The sequence below is a fragment of the Papaver somniferum genome, chromosome 5 (assembly GCF_003573695.1).
Source record: "Papaver somniferum cultivar HN1 chromosome 5, ASM357369v1, whole genome shotgun sequence".
Lineage (NCBI taxonomy): Eukaryota > Viridiplantae > Streptophyta > Magnoliopsida > Ranunculales > Papaveraceae > Papaver > Papaver somniferum.
In genome coordinates, this window is record NC_039362.1 from 97,873,902 (window position 1) to 97,896,092 (window position 22,191).

The 22,191-nt window shown below is 33.8% G+C and overlaps 3 protein-coding genes across 5 annotated transcripts; 2 read left to right on the forward strand and 1 right to left on the reverse strand.

Annotated features, from left to right (window-relative positions):
* The first annotated feature begins 5,107 nt into the window (after positions 1-5,107).
* Positions 5,108-7,178, forward strand: LOC113279370. The gene is made up of 6 exons (XM_026528063.1): positions 5,108-5,189; positions 5,267-5,437; positions 5,682-5,744; positions 5,914-5,946; positions 6,941-7,033; positions 7,129-7,178. Exons 1-6 carry the CDS (start codon positions 5,108-5,110, stop codon positions 7,176-7,178), a joined length of 492 nt encoding a protein of 163 aa, XP_026383848.1.
* A 5,199-nt stretch (positions 7,179-12,377) lies between these two features.
* Positions 12,378-15,069, reverse strand: LOC113279371. The gene is made up of 6 exons (XM_026528064.1): positions 14,949-15,069; positions 14,649-14,760; positions 14,542-14,596; positions 13,858-14,413; positions 12,840-13,473; positions 12,378-12,591 (listed from the first exon to the last, which is right to left on the reverse strand). Exons 1-6 carry the CDS (start codon positions 15,067-15,069, stop codon positions 12,378-12,380), a joined length of 1,692 nt encoding a protein of 563 aa, XP_026383849.1.
* Positions 15,070-16,829: 1,760 nt separating this feature from the next.
* On the forward strand, positions 16,830-20,202 carry LOC113282296 (zinc finger CCCH domain-containing protein 67-like). 3 transcript variants are annotated; one of them, XM_026531278.1, is made up of 9 exons: positions 16,830-17,249; positions 17,449-17,505; positions 17,840-18,037; positions 18,118-18,153; positions 18,349-18,393; positions 18,571-18,690; positions 18,817-19,116; positions 19,408-19,680; positions 19,803-20,202. In XM_026531278.1, the coding sequence occupies exons 1-9, from the start codon at positions 16,926-16,928 to the stop codon at positions 19,914-19,916; spliced, it is 1,467 nt and encodes a 488-aa protein (XP_026387063.1). In that variant the 5' UTR covers positions 16,830-16,925; the 3' UTR covers positions 19,917-20,202. The 3 variants fall into 3 exon arrangements, with proteins under 3 accessions (XP_026387063.1, XP_026387064.1, XP_026387065.1); XM_026531279.1 differs by having other exon boundaries at positions 16,831-17,243; XM_026531280.1 differs by lacking the exon at positions 18,118-18,153 and having other exon boundaries at positions 16,831-17,249.
* The last annotated feature ends 1,989 nt before the right edge of the window (positions 20,203-22,191 follow it).

Here is a 22,191-nt window from a genome sequence, read left to right on the forward strand (position 1 = left end):
TTTTCTCAAACCAAGGAATATTGGTTCAACAATCAATATTCAACGATCCATCTAATGAGCAATACTTGCTCACTTCATCGTAAGAACTATACCTCTGTCTCATGACATGTTCAATTCATGAGTTTCAGAACATCATGTTCAACAAAGCAACTACATGGACTCATCGTCCCATCAAACCACGAAGTCATCAATTGACTAACATACCACGATACGTCAATCGTGTCACTTTGGGGGGATATCACTTAGGGTTTTGGTCTGGCGTTCTACGGCACGTGTGTTCAAACACACGATGAAATGTGAGCAAGTCGTGCAATCAGTTGAGGGAATTCACGAGGTAGTGGGTGGAAAATCGACCAAGTCTCCACACGATGAGCAACTGGTTTCAAACACGATCTCCACTTCCCCGCTCCTTGATTCCATCAACTGTCACACTTCATGGGATCATGGCGTCTAAAATTCCAGCAATATAAATAAGTCTCTGAATCATGATTGAATCATTAGCATCAGCAGTATCATCAATTTCACGTCTCATCGACAACACGAGATCATCAACTCATCAATTGAGCAACTACTCTCAATTGAGCAATTTCAATCATTCATAGCTTATCATATTTAGAATTCATACACCCATAATCTTTGATTACCATTGATTCCACACATTTCCCAACTTCCCTCCTACAGATCAACCCATCCTCTCTTGTGACCGAATTTACTCTGGAACGGTCATTGTCTTGATTTAGGCCGGAGTACTACAGATTGATCTCTCGAATCTAAAGCACCCCCTTTGCAGCGGTGCATCTGTGTGAGGTTTAACATTTCGCTCGGTTCGAGGAGTCTCCTCCGTACGGTCGTCTCCTCAATTCCTTAAAAACCAGCAAATCGTTTTTCCCCATCTACAACTATATTGTTAGCTGCCAACATAAGAGAATAAAAAAGACAAAAATATAAAACCACGTTGCACATTCGTCATTGCACAAACAGTACAGCCAATTCCATTAATAAAAAATCGTCATTTCTACAAATTTCATGGGATGAATCGTGCTAGGAGTTGCACAGAGCATAGTAAAACCATGTAAAACAAAGAAATAAACAAGCTAGTAATCAATTAATAGAGCTTCCATAAATAGCTCTCTCCAGCTACTTGGGAATCTGACTAACACAATCCATGTTGCGAAAGCACTAGGCTCTGGATCTCTCTTCTCGCTAACATCAAATTATAGTAATGAAGAGAGTCATAGATAATAGATGCTAGTCATAAGACTCATTACAATGGATGGGTCCACTGCAATCAACAAATACCTAAAATAGCATTGTGGTATTGAAAAGTATTCAAAAAAAAACAACAATCAAAATGAGAAAATGTAATGAATTATTGTTCTAACCAAGAATAATAATGGACACAACTTGCTGCAAACAGTACTGTGAGTCGAGTGAAACGCATTACCCGTAGACCAAAAGCTTTCATGTGTTTCTCATTATAAAGATCACGCGTCCGACCACTCACAACAAGTAGAGATTTAGAAGGAACACACCCTCTATTAACACAAGTTCCTCCCACTGACATCTCCCTCAATAATATGGCAGTTTTCAATCCCTATAACAACCATTATATTCACCACTGAAAAAATCAACGATCTCAATCACATATAGGTATCCAATCCCTGTTCATTGAATTAAGCTTTAAATCAAAGAGCAAAAAAAAACAAATAAATTTTTTATCAAAATCAGAAAACCTAAAATAAAATAAATTAAATCGAAATAATTCATAAAACAGCTGAATCATCAAGATACCAAACTACCAATGTTTTGTTAAATTAAATTGAAAATGGTGATAGAAGGTTGAATAGATTTTTGATTGATCAAGCAAACATCCCAAATCGATTAAAAATGGAATCGAATAAGAGATTAACGGATAAAGAGTAATCAAAGTAGTTCAAATACTAACCTGGAAACTAATTGATCAAATGAACATTGATTCTCATATGAAGAAGATCTGAATCTCCTCCAATTTGTCTTATTTGTATATAAATCTCTCCGCTGATCGATTTCGGTAGTTTCAGAGACAAACTACACCGAGACGATCAAAGAGATGGAAACATAAATCCTTGTCATTTGAAAGGAGTAGTAAAATTGCAGAGCTCCGCCGATTGAAGACAAAGAAGTGAAAAAATGACTTGTGATTATGTGAACAAATGAATATACGATTTTTATTCGAGGGTCATTTTTGGCATGAAAAGAAATATTTTTGGACTGAATCGTTAACAAATGGACTAACTCGTCTCATAATGTGTAAATTTGGACCTCTTAGTACTAGGCTTGGGAGGACAGGACTAGAGTGTCTAAAGCCCAACAACAATGGGATTAAACGTCAATTTCTACTCGTTTCTTTATGTGTTGGTCGTAGTTGTTCCAGTGTCAGTACTTGTACTCGCTGCAGCCGTATGAGAAGATCCTTTTGCAGGGGCAGTGGTCTTTTTCGGCGGATTTTGGGGAATTGGGGTGCACTGCAGCCCTTGTTGAGTCATGTTATAAGAGGGCCGAGTTGGCATCGGGTTGACGAGTGGCCGAGTTGGTTGTTGACTCGACTCAGGAAGATGCTGCTGAGGATTCTGTTCACCTGTTTGATCACCAGATCTATCTTTCCCATGCATGATAGGATGTTGGAGATTCTGGGTCGAACTTGAAGGTTGTGATGAAGATGATCCTCCAGACAAAGGGTTTGAGGAGGATGATGAGACGAAACTGATGAGTTTAGGTTTAGGGTTTTCGGCTCGCATCTTACCATTGAGCTTGTGATAAGTAAACAATGGAAATTTCAGGTTTTGTAAAGCATGTTCATAGCTAGCAAAGTTGGTACAATTTTTGCTACATGGCCTAGAAAACCACATCGATAACAAATAGTTGGAAGATATTCATCTGCAAATTGAATCCAAATAGGGCCTACGATATTAAGGAGAATACCCAGTAGAAAAGGTTTTGATAGGTCCATCTCTACTTTAGCTCTCACTGGTTCGCCAATAAGATCAACATCAAGAGCCTTACATGTTTCCTCCGGTAGCTGTTTGATAGCTTCCTTGTCTTCAAGATACACATGGAGATACAACAGTTGAATCCACAAGACCGCTGTTTTGAAACATGCATCAGGGTTATGAAAATATTTGGCCCAATCCTCGAAGAGCATCACCTGATTTTCTATGATCCATGGCTGGTGTTGTAGGATAATATTCTTGTCACTTTCATGATGCATGAGTACACTTGGAACTCAGTTGTGTTGGTCACCGTCTGGATATGTTCATAGGATAGAGGGTGCCAATGTTGTTTGATGATAGATTTGAGAGTTGAGTAGGGGATTTTATTTGCTAGCACAAGGAGTGCTAGGCATCTGTTATTATGGGTTTGCATGAGTTCCTTCATTCGAACAGTTAACTGGAAGATATGAGCTTCGTGATTGTTTACCTTTTGGTGGTGATTCCTTAAACTTTTGGGTGGGTTTTTTATGGTTTCTTTACGCACAAAAGGTTTATTTGGTTTTTGAGTTTGATGATGGAGGTCATAGGAACTTTCTTCTCTGACTGAACAGGGTGGTGAAATTTCTTTTGCTATGGAAATATTAAAAGTAGTAGAAAAGTAGGAAGTAGAAGATGTAGAGGATAACGAAGTTTTGTTTTTATTATTAAAATTCGATCGAGATGCTTTAGAAGGAGTGTTGGCAGATAGGAAATTATTGCTTGGTCTTTTCAATAGTCGTGTAGGGATTTGTGAAAAGGGTCCAGGCGTGGGGTGGAGTGGTGGTGTTGTTTCTTTGTGGTGGGAGGCGGTTGATTAGTCTCCATTAGAGGATAGGGGTGAGAATGAAGAATATGGGAATATAAAAGATGAGGCCGGAGTTGGATGGGGAATCAGGTGAAGGTTGAAGAGATCGTAGACCCAGAGGATCAAACTTGGTGTTGTTTCTTAACCAATATCGAGAGAGATATCCGAAGATATTGTTGTTGTAGTTAGAACTTAATGCAACTTCGATCATTTTCTCAGATTTCAAAAACTCTGGTAAGAACACACATGAACACAAGTGATATGGGATTTTGGGTTGCCTTGACCTTAATCAACTTAGACGCCATGATGGATCAAATGGTAAGATGGTAACTCCCACGATTTATTTTCACGATAGAAACCGTGGGCCGTGCCCACCGAAATTACTAGTACTCATGTATAAGCAAAGATTGAATTATTCTTATGACCCTATATATTATGGGTCTTACTCTCGTGACCCCAGGGTCATATAAATAATATGTAAATTATTCTTAAGAGCAACTGCAGTGGTGCGATCATAATCAAAGACCAAAGACCAAAAAGAACGACCAAATTTAAAGTGTAGTCCGTGGTGTTACACTAGGGTGGAAGAGTAAATTTGGTCGCTAGGAAAAAGTATACACCAGGATCACATTATATGCCCGCCCCATCACCAAGATCACATTATATGCCCGCCCCATCACCAGGATCACATTATATGCCCGCCCCATCACATGATCACATTATATGCACGCCCCATCAGCCATCAGGCGAACTTTATATGTACGCCTCATGAGGATCACATTATATGCCCGCCCCATCACCAGGATCACATTATATGCACGCCCCACCAACAGGATCACATTATATACCCGCCCAGTGACAAACGAACATTATACGTTCGCTCGACTATATATAGTTTTGGTCTTGGTCCCAGACCAAATATAGTCTGGAATTTGGTTTTGGTCCGACTTTTAGTCTTTACTCCGTCCCGTTGTGTCTTTTCTCTGGACCATAGTTATAGGTTTGATCGTCCACTGTGGACGCTCTAAGGCCCTACCATAATATTAGAAGTTAGATTACCAAAATAACCTTCAATAAATTAAATTCCAGGATATGTATCGTTATATCCCCATTTCTTTCTCCGCCAATTACATAACTGCAAACACTCTCAAAAAGAAAAAATACTCTCAGAAAGAAAAAAAAACTAAATTTCTTTCTACTCTCGATAAATTTTTAACTGAAATTGTTAAATTCTACTCTCGATAAATTGTTTACTGAAATCCATCATCAAAAACGATTTTTTATCATCATAAAAATGGGAAAGAGAAAACCTAGAAAAAAGACGAATTCTGAATATGATCCAGAAGAACATCAAACATTGAAGCAATTACAGAGAGGTATTTTAGTTGTTAAAACCTTTACTTGTTTATGTTATTTGTACTTGATAATTAAAAGTTGAATTTTTGTTCTAAAGGAGCATTGAAATCTGGGGGGAAACTTAACAAACGGAAAAGAAATCAAATTGTAGAAGATAGTGAATCAGATGAAGAACAAACTAATCAGATGATGAACAAACTAATTGAAGAAGAAAGTCAAAATGAATTAGATGAAGAAAGTGAAAGAGATACTGAATCTTCTGAAAGAGGTATATGTTTTAGTTGAAATTTGTATCTTATTTTTTGTATGATGAATTTATGTGCGAAATTTGGATCTTCGGAATTGGTTTCATGTTTGATATGTTTACATTTATCTGTACGAAATGAATGATCTTCGAATACAGTTTGATACAAATTTTTGTGACGATATTACTCACATACTTTGTACTGACAGAAAATGAATGTTTTGTGAAGATATTAGTTACATACTAAAATTTGTTTTTGTTTATGTAGAAATCATCAATAAGAAGAAAAATGGTAAACGTAAGAAGAATATTAATGTTTCTGATGGAGAAGGTATTAAATCTATGTTTTTCCAATGTTGTAATGTCTCAAGTTTTACTAGTATTCATTTTGATTTATTTATTTTTCTGAAGTTTAACAGTATGTGTGTAATATCTCCACATACAAAAATTTTAACAGAATCAACTTTTTAGTTAATATAAACTTGTTTTTGTTTATGTAGAAGTAAGCTCAAAACATAAGAAGTCTAAGAAAGGTACTTATGCTTTGTCTCGACTCTCTGACTATTTATTTTTACAAAAATCTGCATCCCACCTCTGAGACGAAGCATGTTGATATATTTATAGATTTGACTATTTATTCATGTTGATATATTTATAGATTTGTAGATTAATATTATATGATTAATATCTAATCAAGCAGAGAGTCGAAACATTATCTAATCCCGTATTATCTAATCAAGCAGAGAGTCGAGACATATCAGTTGCAACTAATAAGATAGATTGGTTTTAAAAATCATTATGTTGGGGTCCGTCTCATCCAACTAATCAGTGGCACACACCAATACGACATGTTTGTTTTGTTCACTAATGAATGACTAAGTGATGGTATACCCATACGACCTGTTTTGCAGGCAATGCCACTGTTTATTATACCCATTCTAGAAATTGCTTTCAGGTATAAGATATATCATCATATCATAAAAGACATCAAAAATTGTTCAAGTCGAAGCAGTTCCTTGCAAATTATTATAAGCTTGAGTAAATACCTTAAGTGTATGTGTGATGTAGGGAAAATCTTTTCCTTCTTAACTTATCCTCTACATTTGCTGCTTTACTTATTCATCTTAGGTTTCAGTTCCTCTTCTATCTGTTTTATCATCTTAGGTTTCAGTTCCTCTTCTTAACTTATCCTCTAAATGTTCTCGTTTGAAGAATGAAATTTACCTTTTAAAAGAGTTTGTAGATTAACATTATATGATTAATATCTCCACATACAATTTTTTTGACAAAATCAACTTTTTAGTTAATAAAATCAAAAGTGTGATTATTATCTTCACACTTCAATTTTTGGCTGTTTTGAGTAATATATCTACAAAACAAAGTGTGATTATTATCTTCACACTTCAATTTTTGGTAAAATCTAACTTGTTTATGCATATATATGTATGTTATGCAAATTTAATTATTTTTATTAAAATCATTGTGTGATTATTGTCATGCTAAAAAGTCATATTTTTGTTTATGTAGAATCAAATGAAGCAAGAAAACAGAAGACATCTAAGAAAGGTTCTCCAAAACAAAGAAAAAAAGTTAATTTGGGTGTTGGACCATCTAAGAAGGGTATTAAAAAATAATTTATTTTTAGATGTTTGTTATTCAATTGTATGGTGAATGTGTTTCAAATAAGTAAAAATGTTTCAAATTTGTTTTTGTAGCATCTGGAGACAGGCCATATAGAGCACTTTTAACGGTTTCGAATCTCTAGTTACCAATGAAGAAACGAAAAGTAAAATTGACTGCTGAACAAATTAATAAGATTAAAGAATCTCCATTTGGGTACTTGTTCTTACTGTTCTGGGAAAAAAACTATAAGGCATCTCACTGGGACAAATTAAATGATGCTTGCATTCAGTTGTTGATGTGTTTTAAAGAAGCAACAGAAGATGAAATAAAGTTTGAATTTGTCAAGGATGATGTAACATATGTTTCTACGTCCACACCGGAAGAGTTCAGTGTTATAACTGGATGCCATTCTTTGAAGACAGGCAACGTGAAACAAAGGAGGCAATGTATGGTGGTGACTTTAAAGAGAGTGAGTTTTACATTAGGAATTTTGGTGATCGTAAATCTGCAAGAAAGAAAGAGATAGAAAAGGCAATCTTTAAATTGTTAGGATTTCAAGAAGATGAGGAAATTGATGATGAATTAGAGGAAACTGAAGATGATGAAGAGGAGAAATGGAACAGTCTCCTAATTTGTCAGAAGATGATGAAGATGAGGAAATGGAACAGTCTCTTAGTGTATCAGAAGATGATGAAGATGAGGAAATCGAAAAGTCTATAATAAGGAGGAAAAATGAAGATTTGGCGATGCTTATAGGATTGTTCATGTGCAATACTCTCTTCTTTACAACTAAAGATGTTGGTGCAATAAAGGAGAAGTATCTTGGTTTAGTTAAAGATTTTGAAAAATGCAAAACCTTGTCATGGGAGCATGTGATCCATACACATTTGGCCAAACAAATAAATAAAAATTTCAAGAAACCACAGAATATTACTGGATGTGTTGTTTATATGCTGGTGAGTTATAACAAAACTTTGTATGTTTATCTTGATCAAGTATTTTTTCAATTTGAAAAAATAGTTATTTTACAATGAATTCATACAGATTTGGTTTGCTGAGCATACCCACATAGTGACGCCGGGATCTTTAGCAAAACACAAATTTGTTCCAAGAGCAGACAGGCGGAACTAGAGAGATATTTCCAAAGCAGTACTGAAAGACATGAATACGACAAAGGTATGGAGAATCTTCTAATTGTGTTAAACCTGCATCGTATTTGAGAGATATTTGAAATCGTAGTACCACTTCTATTTGTGTTAAACCTGCATCGTATATATTTCCTACAATTGTTGTCTCTATGTTTAAGCTAGCATCTGCATATCTATTTCCTAGAGTCATTGTCTCTATGTGCATATGTTTATAGTTTCTGAAAGAAAAATATAGTTGTTTTAATAGTTTTGCACTATAATTGCAGTTTAAAAATAAATTCATTGAAGGGTTCACTGAAAATGAAAAAGTGGTACTGAATAACTATAAAGAACATAAAGAAGGCAAATATCAAGACTTGAGGATGACTATAAAGTCAAATTGGGAACAAATGAAGAAATTTGATGGTATTGATGAACAAACTGTGGCTAAAATGACAGAACTTATGAATGAAATCTATTACAAAGCTTTCTCAGACATTCTTCCTGGTGATGATGTTGCGAACATATTATTAGGGTTACAGGTATACTATGTAGTTCTTTTTTTCTATAAATATATCAACATGAATACTAGTAAATAAACATATTTTTTTAATTATTTTATTACTTAATTAAGCAGGAAGTTCAGAAAGATGTTGGAGATATTAATAAAGAGCCAATTGAAACTGGTAGTTCAGAAACGAATGTTATTTTTCCAGAACAATGTCGTATTGCTACTGATACAGGAAAAATTAGTTCTGCTCCTGAAGTACGGGATGTTGTTGATGATAGGAAATCAAGTAAGTTTTACATCAGGAGAAAACGAAGTTTGACAGAATCCAAATCTAATATACAAAAAGATAATGTTATTTGTAAGGATTCAGAAGAGAAGGATATTTACGACAAGAACAATGAAATTATTGAAAAGCTTGAAGAGGTAAATTACGAAAAAAGTTAATTTTTGATGAACATTGTTGATTAACTTGAGACATTATATAACAGTACTTTATTTCAGGAAGGATTGATTCAAGACATTACATCATTGGAAAAAGTTATAAGTGAATCATCTAAAACAATAGAAGAGCTTCAACAAGTAATTAGAATATTTATGAATATAGATTATGGTTTGCTGACCATGTGAATATAATCTTCACATTTTTTAAGTTAAATTTTACATTAATAGAGTATGGTAAGCTGAATATATTTATTTTATGTGTAAGAGTCTGTAGAGAAATACCATGTGAATATAATCTTCACATTGAATATAATCCCATGTGAATATAATATTCACATTAAAAAATTACGAATATAAACCTGACAGAATCAGTTTTAAGTTAAATTTTAAATAAATAGAGTATGGTAAGCTGAATATATTTATTTTTATGTCTAAAAGTCTGTAGAGAAATACCTCATAGAATGACAAGAATGTGTACACTTATTTTTGTTGATTAATTTGAGACATTATTTGAGATTTCAGGAAGGATTGAAACAAGGCATTACTTTCAATGAAGGCATACCATCATCGGAAAAAGTTACAATGGATGCGGTTTTTAACGTATCCCAAATTCATTTTTTGTTTTTAATCCAGAATTTTTATGAATATAGATTATGGTTTGCTGACCATGTGAATATAATCTTCACATTAAAAAAATGTGAAGATGAACCTCACATAATCAGTTTTAAGTTAAATTTTACATTAATAGAGTATGGTAAGCTGAATATATTTATTTTATGTGTAAGAGTCTGTAGAGAAATACCATGTGAATATAATCTTCACATTGAATATAATCCCATGTGAATATAATCTTCACATTAAAAAATTGTGAATATGAACCTCACAAAATCAGTTTTAAGTTAAATTTTACATAAATAGAGTATGGTAAGCTGAATATATTTAACTATAAATTTTCTCTTATCGTGTCTGATGTTTATTGCTCTTCATCTTTTTCAAGTTTAACTATAAATTTATGTTGACAGACTTAATTGAAATGAATCATGTTTGTGAGCATTTTCATGATGGAGATAGTGACTCATTAATCCAAAATATTGGTGAATTGCTACGATCTACTAGCAAAGAGAAGATAGATATACCAGCAGAAGTGACTCCAGTTGTTACAAATGAAAAAGAAACCTTGTCTATTGGAGACATATCATCATTGGAAAAGTTACAAATGAATCATATAAGACAACAAAAGAGCTTCAACAGGTAATTAGAAATATTAATGAATATAGATTATGTGCAATAGTCTGCAGAGAAATACCATGTGGTGGTTATAATAATTTTTGGGGATTTAGGTTTTAAGTATATTTAAGTTAATATCATCACAGAATAATTGAAAAATCCTAAATTGGGGATTTAGGTTTTCTGGCTGAAAACCCAGAAACATAATTAAAATTGTGAATATGAACCTCACAGAATCAGTTTTAAGTTAAAATTGTGAATATAATTATTAGAAATAATAATGAATATAGATTATGTGTATTAGTCTGCAGAGAAATACCATGTGAATATAATCTTCACATTTAAAAAATGTGAATACGAACTTCACAGATTCAGTTTTAAGTTAAATGTTACATAAATAGAGTATGGTAAGCTGAATATATTTATTTCTATGTCTAAAAGTCTATAGAGAAATACCTCACAGAATGACAAGAATCTGTACACTTATTTTTGTTGATTAATTTGAGACATTATTTGAGATTTCAGGAATGATTGAAACAAGGCATTACTTTCAATGAAGGCATACCATCATCGGAAAAAGTTACAATGGAATCAGCCAAGAAAATAGACGATCTTCAAAAGGTAATGAGAATATTCATGAAAAATAGAGTATATTTAACTGACTACATTTATTTTATGGGTAAAAATCTTTATAGACAGACCATGTGGATATAATCTTCACATTGAAATTCTGTGATTATTAACCTCACAGAATGGTTTATTTATTTTTTGTACTGAGAATATCTAGAATGTGTACTAACATATTGTTGGATTTTTCATTTTTTGCCCGTGTACTGACAAAAGTAGTCGTTTAGCTTTTTGTCAAAGTTCTATAGACTTAATTGAAATGAATCATGTTGTTAGCATTTTCAGGATGGAGATGGTGACTCATTAATTCAAGAGAATACAGATATACCAGCAGAAGTGAATCCAGTTGTTACAAATGAAAAAGAAACCTTGTCTATTGGATTTCAGTTGAATGAAACACCTGTAAAGAAACATATTCTTTCGATTCTAGACTTGAATGGGGTACTTGGTTGTTTTGGATTTAGGAAAACACCTCAATTACGCCCATATTAATTAGACATACATTAATTAGACATCTTATGTTCAGATTATCAATATATATCTTGAAACTTAATCTTAAAATATATTCAGTTTATCACTATATATCTTCAACAATCCTGGTAGTAGTACTTGTAGTTATATGTTGATAATCTGAACCACCAATCTTAAAAAATATATTCAGCGTATCACTATCTTAAAATCCTGTTTATATGTATTACTGTTCTACTTTAATTTCTTGACTAAATAAAACATGTGAATAATTTCTGCACAAAATATATGTACCTTAATAAGATTTCTTAAGTTCAGATTATCACTATATAACTTAATAACATTACTTAGGTTCAAATTTCTTATGTTCAGAATATATAAGTTAATCTTAAAATCCTGTTCATGTTTAATCTGGGCTAAAATAAATGTGTGAATAATTCCTTCACAGAGTATATTCAAAAAAAAAGTGTGATTATTATCTTCACAGGCACAAACAACTGAATATAATAAAAAGAGTTGTGAAGTTATAGTACTTTTCAAGAGTTGTAGATACTTTTCAAGTTTTTTTTAACCTGTATTTGTTCAAAAAACATAAATGTAGCATTTCAGAACTAATGTAACATTTCAAAAATTAGATTTGTAGCATTTCAGAACTAAATGTAGCCAAGTATTTTGTTCAAAAAAACATAAATGTAGCATTTCAGAAATAATAAAGCCAAAGTATTTTCCCAATCCATGTCCTCTTCTTGTAGTAGCATTTCAGAACTAATAGTTGTGTAGAGAACTAATAATTTGTTTAAAAGTTCACTTATAAGCCAAAGTATTTTCCCAATCCATGTCCTCTTCTTGTAGTAGTTGCGACTGGAGCTTCACCAGGGGGATCTGGACAGGTTCTCTTGTTGTGAAGAGTTAACTTTCTGCAGTTACCACACATTCGTTTTTACCTAGGCTTTTCAGAACGAGGTATGTACCTCTTTTTTTTCTGTCTTCCAGGTCCTCTAACAACATTAGGAGCATTAACCTTATTGGCTTCATCAACTTCATTTGGTTTCTCAACATCAGGAATGGGGACAATTAGATGTGAATAGGCATTTCGATAGTAATCAGTTGTAAACGCAGGATCAATGTAATGGTATACAGTGTGTTTAGAGTACCTACAAAAAAGAAAAAGGACTCATCAGTTAACAGCAATGGAAAACAAAAAAGATCAATGTAATATGTAGAAAAAATCAATGTAATATGTAGAAAAGATAACAACAAGAGAAAAAAAACCTTAGAATGCATTGCACAGCATGGGAACATGGGAATCCGTTAGCATCGCATCTTCGACAAGTACAACTCATAGAATACAACTCCACTAAATGCTTCTTTGGAGGAGCTAATGTATACACTTCAAACAAACCATCCCCCTGCTGGCTTAACCCTGTAGCTTCTACCAACATCCTTAATGGTCTTAAGTCTGTGTTCCATTCTGGGTGTAAGGACTGATTTCCACTTTTCAGATTCCTTCTTTCTTTTATACATCCAATCCATAAGATGAACCTGAATTTGATCCGCTAAAAATGAATGTGGAAGTCCCTTGTCATTTTTTATAAAACTATTGAAAGATTCAATAACACTAGAACTCTTTTCTCCATAATGCATTCCCAAAAATGCATAAGTTGCCCAATTCTCATGAGGAATTCCGTTCAGCCAAATGATCATTTTATGTAAGTTGCACAATTTCATGGATTTCAAAGCGGAAGCAAAACCTTGAGGAGTGAGAGCATAGTACGCATACTTAAACATACTAACTACTGCCTTGTATCTCTTATCATTTTTAGAAACAGGAATATTAAGCTTCATGTGATAAAAACAGAAGGAATGAAAGCAGCCTGGAAAAACTTCTGGGACTGCATGGATCAGTCCTTTACCTTGATCGCTTATAAAAGTTATAATTCTTTTCTCATCAAGAATCTCCTTCAAATGCTCTAAAAACCATACCCAATTTGGTTTATCTTCAATGTCAACTATACCAAAAGCTATAGGAAAAATTCCTGAAAATAAACACAAAAAAACTTCCGAAAAAAGTAGTGTGAATAATATATCCACAGAAGAAAATTGTGAATAATAGTGGGGTGAACCCCGAGTATAATGAACCTGGAATTCTGGAAACTCCTATAAAAATAGCAAATATTAGGGCTATTTTCAAGGCTACCAATTGCATATGTGAATTGGTTGTGATACATGTGGATTGCATATGTCAATTGGGTGTGCCTTAAATAATTCTAGTTATGTACAACTTCATTTGAGTATTTGTAATAGGAATTTTATGGCTGGTTACCCTAAACACTCAAACTCCCCTTAACCAACAAATTATATTTCATAGTAATACAAATACAATATTATTGAACAAAAAACAAAAATTATGAATAAAATACCTTGATTTGTATCCTTTCCCACAACTACCATTAGGGCACCCTTGTGTTTTCCGACAAGAAAGGTAGCATCCAGGATAATCATAGGACGACAGAAGTTAAAGCCATGTGTAAAAGCTTCAAAAGATATGAAAAATCTCTCAAACTTCTTGGAGACTTTATCAACTTCAAGAACAACTTTACTATCGGTATTATACTTATTAACAACATCAACATACCATTGAAAGTCTGAATATAACTCCACATCATCTCCCCATAAAACTTGCTTTCCATACTCAAGACCGGAATAAGCTTGATGGTAACTTAAATCTATCCCATAATCCAATTCAAATATTTTTTGGATATCCGAAGCCTTCTTTTTGTGAGGATCGTGTCTTATATCGTCCATTATCACACTTTGTACAAACTTACGCTTGCATTTAAATTGGCGAGAATCAGCAGTACCAGATCCACATGTGTGCTCTTTGTAAAATGTTTTAATTTCAAACAGATCTAAGTTACCTTGGATGGATGAAGCATGAAATATCCATTTACAAGTTTTCGTGGCGAACGAAGCACACTATAAAAAGAAAAAATACCTTAAAGTTAAAGAATTTTTTTTTTAAAAAGAAGATACAAAATATAACTTGAAATGTGTATATTTCCTGCACATGAAAAAATGTGAATACTAACTACACGGAAAATTACCTTAACAATATAACGATCAGGAGCACTCTTTATGATTGCATATGGATATCCGATACTGATGCAATACTTATCAACAGCTGAACGAACTACATTTACCCCCTACAAACTGTTGACCAACATCACCAATAACATTCTCCCACTCCTTTAATCTCCTTGGACGAGACACTAGTGCTCCATCTTCAATAAAAGCAGTGCTGTTATCTTCAGCCAAGTCATCTACTATATCACATCATAATCTGCTAATGTTGTCAAAGAAGAACAACTCTCCCCAACAAATTAAGTCGACAAGTCAAAACTGCTGATATTATTATCAATGTAGAATAAAATCATTGACTGTAGCTGAAAATCAAGACGGAGAGGCACTTTATTTCCCTCGTAGACACAAGTGAAGTAAAAATCAGAATTACGAAGAGAAATCCAACGAGAACAAGCCATCATCTTTAGCTCCTTAATTTTAGATGATGATGTGACAACATGTGAAAATTTTAAATTGCAAAAATGAACAACTGCGGTAGCATTAACACCCATATTATCCTCTGCCAAAAAATAACAAACATAAAAACAAAAAGAAAAAGAAGTTAGCTCTGGATATATTTTTTAATTTGTGCACATGTATGATCCCATATTAGAAATAAAGTGTTATTATTATCTTCACACACACAACAAGTGAATATAATACACTATAAAAATCCTGTTAGAAAGTGTGATTATTATCTTCACACACACACAAGTGAATATAATACACTTGTTCTTCATCTGTTTTATTTGGTTTAAGTGAAATCAAATTATTCTTTTCCATTTACAAGTGTGATTATTATCTTCACACACACAACACGTGAATATAATACACTATAAGAAACCTGTTAGAAAGTGTGATTATTATCTTCACACACACACAAGTGAATATAATACACTTGTTCTTCATCTGTTTTATTTGGTTTAAGTGAAATCAAATTATTCTTTTCCATATACAAGTGTGATTATTATCTTCACACACACAACACGTGAATATAATACACTATAAGAAACCTGTTAGAAAGTGTGATTATTATCTTCACACACACACAAGTGAATATAATACACTTATAAGAAACCTAATGTAAAAGTGTGTGTATTATCTTCGCATATAAGATATTCTCAGTATGATATATTAAGATTATAGGTAATTGTACATGTTATCTAATTAGGATGAATGACTAATATCTTCACAAGATTGCAGCACTGTTTTTATATTGAAGATGTACAGTAAACAAAAACAAAAATTGTACTGATTCCAAACATCAACAATCTTCTCTGAAACGAATTTTACTTATAAGAAACAAAAATTATATTGTTTTTAAAGAGAAACATTTATTTCTTCTCAGTATCAACGATTATGATTTTATATTACAGATCAGAAACAAAAACAAAAAGATGAAGAAGAAGATGATTATGAAAAAAAACCTAAAAATCTTTGAAGTCTCCGTTGATTAGAATGAGCTCAATTTTTACTGAAAATCTTCTCTGAAACGAATTCAATCAGCTCAATATAATTGAAAAAACTAATCTGAATATAATTGAACTCTTAATTAAGTATCAAATCACTAAACCTTGCTCTTCTCTAGAATCGAATCATGGTTTTTCTCTCGAATCGAACACTGAACCTTGATCTTCTCTCGAATAAAATATTAAATCACTGAACCTTGATCTTCTCTCGAATAAAATCAGAAATCACTAACAATCTCTTCCAATCTCGTAGAAAAAATCATCCTCCCTGTTCTCTCTCTTTTCTCGAATTCTAATAAAATCTCGATCTGTTTTTTAGTTATTAACGAAAAAATAGAAGGAAGGTTATTTTTGGAACAAACAAATTTTTTTGGATGACGTCATCATTCTTTTTTATTATAATGACCCTCCGTATTATTCTTTTGACCCTATGTTTTAAGTGGACTCCGAAATTAGAAACTCCTCTCAAACTCAAAATCATTAGAATAAGAAAGAGTGAGGTGAGTTGAGGATCAAACACTTAATTCCCACAAGCAAAGTCAGAAAATCTACTTTTTCCGACATCATTTATTGCGAGTCGCAGTACTATATCTAAAAGGTACAAACCCGCATGGCCCTCTAACCAATGAGCATTTTACGCGCCAAAAATATTATATTAGCCTGACCCTTGGTAAAGGTATTAAAGAAAGCTGACACAAAAGTTAACACGAGTCTCTAAACCGTTGGATATATAGACTACTCAGTGAAGTCGACTTTTTAATATACGTATTCATGACGTATAATTTGGTTAGGGTACTCCTATTTGCTTTCTCTTTCTCCAGTTAAAATCCCCAAATTGAAATTTTTATTTGTTTTTGCAAAAATAAATGCGAAGTAGAAGAAGAAGAAGGGAGTAAGAAATGGTTTCGATTAAAGAATTAGAAGATGGAGATGAACGATTAGTGTTTGGGTCTGATTCTTCTACATCTGAGACTGCTGCTGCTGCTGCTGTTGATGTGAGTGTTGATGACAGTAGTTTAGAAGGTAAGTTTGACAATCTAGGGTTAGGAATTAAGGGAAAGGTGTCATCTTTTCAGCGCCCCCATGATGATGAGAATCATAATCAGAATAATCATCCAGTGAGACCCGGTGAAGCAGATTGTGCACATTTTGTTCGTACTGGGAGTTGTCGTTATGGATTAAAATGCAGATATAATCATCCAACCAGGAATAAAAAGGTTCAGGTTAAAAGAAATAGAAATATATTTTGGCAAGGATTTTTTTTTTAAATTTTGTTTTTATCAGATTTAGAAATGCGTATGATTTAGGTGATTTACAGTATCTATGATTTTGTATACTCTTTGATTCTAGTGATTAGGGATCAGGGTTTTGTACTGTGTTGTTTGTTTGGTTGCTAATCTGGGTTTGTTTATTGTGTTCAAGGTTGGTAAGGGAAAAGATAAAGAAACGGAAGGATTCAAAGAACGGCAATGGCAATTGGTAATCTCCTCGTTCTTATGTCTCTGAATGTGAGAAAATTATAGTTTTTAGTCAATGTAAATCCTTTTGTAGAGGATCTGGCTTAGCATTGTGCTCCGGGGCAACTACATATGTACTGTGTGGGGTTGTTGTATTTAGCTTCATGAGGATTGCATTTGACACGGGATTATTTCCATATTTAGCTTTCTCCACAAGAGTGATTGTATTTGGAATTGACACGGGACTATTATCCTTATTTAATGCGACCATGAGGAATGCTAATAACTTCATGTTGCAGAAGGCTTAGATTTTACTGTTGGACATTGAGTTTTTACTTAGTGGAGGTGGTTTACAGAATCGAGGATTTGAAAGGAAACGAAGCCAAAGTTGGGGGGATAGTGCTATTGAAGAGGAAGAGGAGGCGGAGGTTAATGGAAGTTTACATCATCCCGTAAGACCCGGTGAACCAGATTGCGGGCATTATCTACGTACAGGGGCATGTCGTTATGGATTGAATTGCAGATACAACCACCCAAGCAGAAGTAAAAGACAGGTGACTTCATTACTTTTTACATGTATTCGAGAAAATATGTTCTCTTTTTATCATCATCTAACTAGGAACATACTGTGTAGGTCCATTCATTGTCGGTTTCGCATGAACCAGATCAGGTGGGATAGATATTATGTAGTAGTTTATAATGTGAAAATTTGGTGAAATATACTTCCATACCTTGTCGAGGTAGATGGTATAGTTATCGTTTATTGTCTACTAAATTTATGTATTAGATTTGTTGTTATATTTCCTTATCCCTGAACTTAGTTATATGTCCTCATCGATGGGGTTTATTTCTGAAATGTTTTTAGGAAAAGGAAGGATACGAAGAAACACCAGGACAGGTGGAATGCAAGGTGTTTATTCTATTTCTCTCTTGTTGCTACTTGTGTCAGTTTGTTTCTTTTTTAAGTTTCTTTTCATTTTTAATTCCTTCACACTGTATTGTCTTACAAGTCGTTAGAAATCTAGGATAAGAAAGCAAAATGATTTTTTTTTTTAAATTTCTATCTGTGTCTCAATGATCTTGACAGTACTACCTAAGACCAGGTGGGTGTAAGTATGGAACAACGTGTCGATTTCAGCACATTCAAGAAAAGCCAGCTGTTGCATCGACTTTGGACCTCAACTTTCTGGGCCTTCCTGTCCGACCGGTAATTATAATTTTCATAGTTGTTGCAGTTATTGTAAATTTTTTGTTTGAGAAATCCTGTATTTAATCATTACAAGTAGTTGACTGAATTATTTTAAACATTTTACCATCTCCGCTTTTATCACAGGGAGAAACAGAATGCCCTCACTATATGCGTAATGGTTCTTGCAAGTTTGCACTTAACTGCAGATGTCATCATCCTAATCCTACTGATGTGGGAGTACGAGATCCTCATTTGAGATACCAGAATTGTAGACCATCTCCAGTACCTTCATCTGTTTTGTCACAACCAGGGGTGCCATCCTGGTCTATGGCAAGAACATCAAATGAGACGATGGTATCTTACATGGATGCTGCTCCATCTTATGCTCCATTGCTATCTGCTCCACAAGGAGCACACCCGAGTATGGAATGGAACGGATATCTGGTGAGTATACTACCTTTTACGTAGTACCTTAATTACCTAAAGCAAGAGCACAAACTAGTTACTAGTACTCCTTTTCCTTTGCATGGAGCAAGTTGGTGTGGACACAGTGAGGATAATCAAATTACCATTAAGAATAACATATGAGAACAAAGCCTACTGGTTTTATAATGCTTATAGTTCAGTTCTATCTCCGTTTTTGTTATTTGACGATAAAAGTGGTAAGTAATTACTATATGCTTTTTGTATCTGATCTAGCATCTGATTACATTAAACTAAATGTTGCTTATGCAGCCTCCGCAGCAGAACCCAATGTATCCACCTGCAGTAAATATGGGTCCACCTGTGCCATTAGTTCTGAATGGTCCATCGAAGAAGACAGGTGGTTTTGCACATTATCAACAGCAGATGCCAATTGATGAATATCCAGAAAGACCCGGTGAAAAGGAGTGTGAATATTTCATGAAAAATGGGGATTGTAAATTCAAATCATATTGCAAGTTTGATCATCCAAAGAACCGGGCCTCCAAGTGTGTCCTCAGTCCCATGGGACTTCCTTTAAGACCGGTAAGTTAATTCTTGAGCTTAACATTTATTTCTATCTGTAAATGCTGCGCACATTTTGTTTTCCCTGATTGTTATGCGCATCATCCAACTTAAGTAGCCATCCCTTTGATTGTGCCATACAGGAAGAAATTGCATGTTCTTACTACAGCCGCTATGGCATTTGCAAGTTCGGCCCCGCTTGCAGATATGATCACCCGCCAAACTCTGGTTCTTCAATCTCCGGCGTAGTTGGGTAGCCATGGAAATGTTAGGCAAGGTCTGATACAACAGGAGGTGTAAGATCATATACTATACTGTTTTTTGCTCTTTTTTATTTTATTTTATTTTTTGTACGGGGGTTGCAGAGGGAAGAAAATCAGGTTGTTAATTTTTTCCATTAACATATTTTTTTGTTTTGCCTTCCTCCTCCCCCCTCAGATAATATGATTAATGCTTTTAAAATGAATGGACTGACATACAGAAACTGGGTTTTATTTGGGTTCACCTTTGAACAGTAAAGTTATTGCAGTTTGTTGTATGCTATTTTGATTACTTATAAAAGCTGTTGCATTCCTGCACCAATGATGGGTAAGCTCGAAATGCCTCCTCTTGCTGAGCCAAAAGGGAAAATTGAAAGATCATCGTTAATGATTTGCCTAAAAAGGCCACCTGTGTTTGTCAAGTGGTGCATAGTTGTCCCATTTTCATGCTTGTTTGTTTCTGTTGCTTTGTTTTTATTCCCAGCATAATTTTGCTGCTTGTTTTACAACTAGAGTGATACCTAGCTAAACTTTTTAAAAAAACAACAGGGGTTTACGAGATTGCAAGATTGGTTGTTGTGTTATAACCAAAATAAATTGCAAGATTGGCAAGTCTATCTGTGTTACGAGATTGGCAGGTCTATCTTACCATGAAAGCAATCAAAATAAATTGCAAAAACAAGAAACAAAAAATAATTCACCTGCAAAGTATTCCTACACTTAACAAACTCGCCAACATAAACACAATATATTATGCTTCAAAAAAAAAAAAAACACAATATATTTTATGTTTTTGCATCTATTACACTCCTTCCTAGAGTGGGTAACCATCAAAGCTATAAAGAGAGTTCCAAAAAGAAAAAGAAAAAAGACAGGATATGTAACAATTCATCCAAATGACCTCGTTGGAAGTATGACACTGCATGGAGTTCCATCACATTCATGCATCAACGGCAGCAAAACCACTTCCTCTGCTGATGAACATGGAAACAATTGACTCAGAAGAAGAAGAAGAAGAAGAAGAAGAAGAAGAAGAAGAAGAAGAAGAAGAAGAAGAAGAAGAAGAAGAAGAAGAAGAAGAAGAAGAAGAAGAAGAAGAAGAAGAAGAAGAAGAAGAAGAAGAAGAAGAAGAAGAAGAAGAAGAAGAAGAAGAAGAAGAAGAAGAAGAAGAAGAAGAAGAAGAAGAAGAAGAAGAAGAAGAAGAAGAAGAAGAAGAAGAAGAAGAAGAAGAAGAAGAAGAAGAAGAAGAAGAAGAAGAAGAAGAAAATCTAATTGGCCCTCCTCCAACGACAATACAAACTAATCGTTTAGCTTGTTGTTTCAACTTCTTCCGAGGCTCTGATATTCACATTCTTCATCAGTTCCTTCAGACTTGGTGTTTTAAAAGTTTAGACAGATGGGTATATACCTAACTAAAGAAGGCTATTAGTCACGCTTCAATAGAGGGGCTTGTCCAAAAAAGTGGTTATGGGATATCCTAACACATATACATAATGTCTAGATTACCCTTTAATTAGAAGTGATTTTACGTCCAGGTTTGGATTACTTCCAACCGTAAAATTTTATTTGCATGTAATTTTACGTCCAGGTTTGGATTAGTTCCAACCGTAAAAGCTCATTTTACGTCCAGGTTCCTTTTAATTCCAACCGTAGAATCCGATTTTACGTCCAGTTTTCTTTTAATTCCAACCGTAGAAGTGATTTTACGTCCAGTTTTGGATTATTTCCAACCGTAGAAGTGATTTTACGTCCAGGTTTGGATTAATTCCAACCGTAAAATTTTATTTGCATGTAGTTTTACGTCCAGGTTTAAATTAGTTCCAACCGTAGAAGCTCATTTTACGTCTAGGTTCCTTTTAATTCCAACCGTAGAAGTGATTTTACGTTCAGGTTTGGAATATTTCCAACCGTAGAAGTGATTTTACGTCTAGATTTGGATTATTTCCAACCGTACAAGTTTATTTTACGTCCAGTTTTTCTTCCCACAAAAACTATCCCAGAATTCACCAAGTATACAACAAAATTCAAATTTAATTTTTTTCTAATTAAATTAAATTAAAATTAACTAAATAAGGGTTGTTTAGTCATTACAAAATTATTTGAGATAAGGGGTTTCTGATATTATTTATGGATGATCCATTTTTGTCCTATTAGGTGACTTCCCTCTAATGGAATGTGATGGGTATTCATGTTTGAAGGATACTGCATTTTTTACTCTGATAATTAACCAGCAACAAAATGAAGTTAGGTCTACAGAGGCCAAGTAAAGTGG

Coding starts and splice junctions, on each gene's coding strand:
- LOC113279371 (XM_026528064.1), bottom strand. CDS start 15,069: ATGGGTGTTAATGCTACCGCAGTTGTTCATTTTTGCAATTTAAAATTT. Junction 13,474..13,857: donor GGGAAAGGATACAAATCAAG/GTATTTTATTCA, acceptor GTTTATTTTCAG/GAATTTTTCCTATAGCTTTT. Junction 12,592..12,839: donor GTTAAGCCAGCAGGGGGATG/GTTTGTTTGAAG, acceptor TCTTTTTTGTAG/GTACTCTAAACACACTGTAT.
- LOC113282296 (XM_026531278.1), top strand. CDS start 16,926: ATGGTTTCGATTAAAGAATTAGAAGATGGAGATGAACGATTAGTGTTT. Junction 17,506..17,839: donor AAGAACGGCAATGGCAATTG/GTAATCTCCTCG, acceptor GGTGGTTTACAG/AATCGAGGATTTGAAAGGAA. Junction 18,691..18,816: donor TGGGCCTTCCTGTCCGACCG/GTAATTATAATT, acceptor CTTTTATCACAG/GGAGAAACAGAATGCCCTCA.
- LOC113279370 (XM_026528063.1), top strand. CDS start 5,108: ATGGGAAAGAGAAAACCTAGAAAAAAGACGAATTCTGAATATGATCCA. Junction 5,190..5,266: donor ATTGAAGCAATTACAGAGAG/GTATTTTAGTTG, acceptor TTTGTTCTAAAG/GAGCATTGAAATCTGGGGGG. Junction 7,034..7,128: donor TGTTGGACCATCTAAGAAGG/GTATTAAAAAAT, acceptor TTGTTTTTGTAG/CATCTGGAGACAGGCCATAT.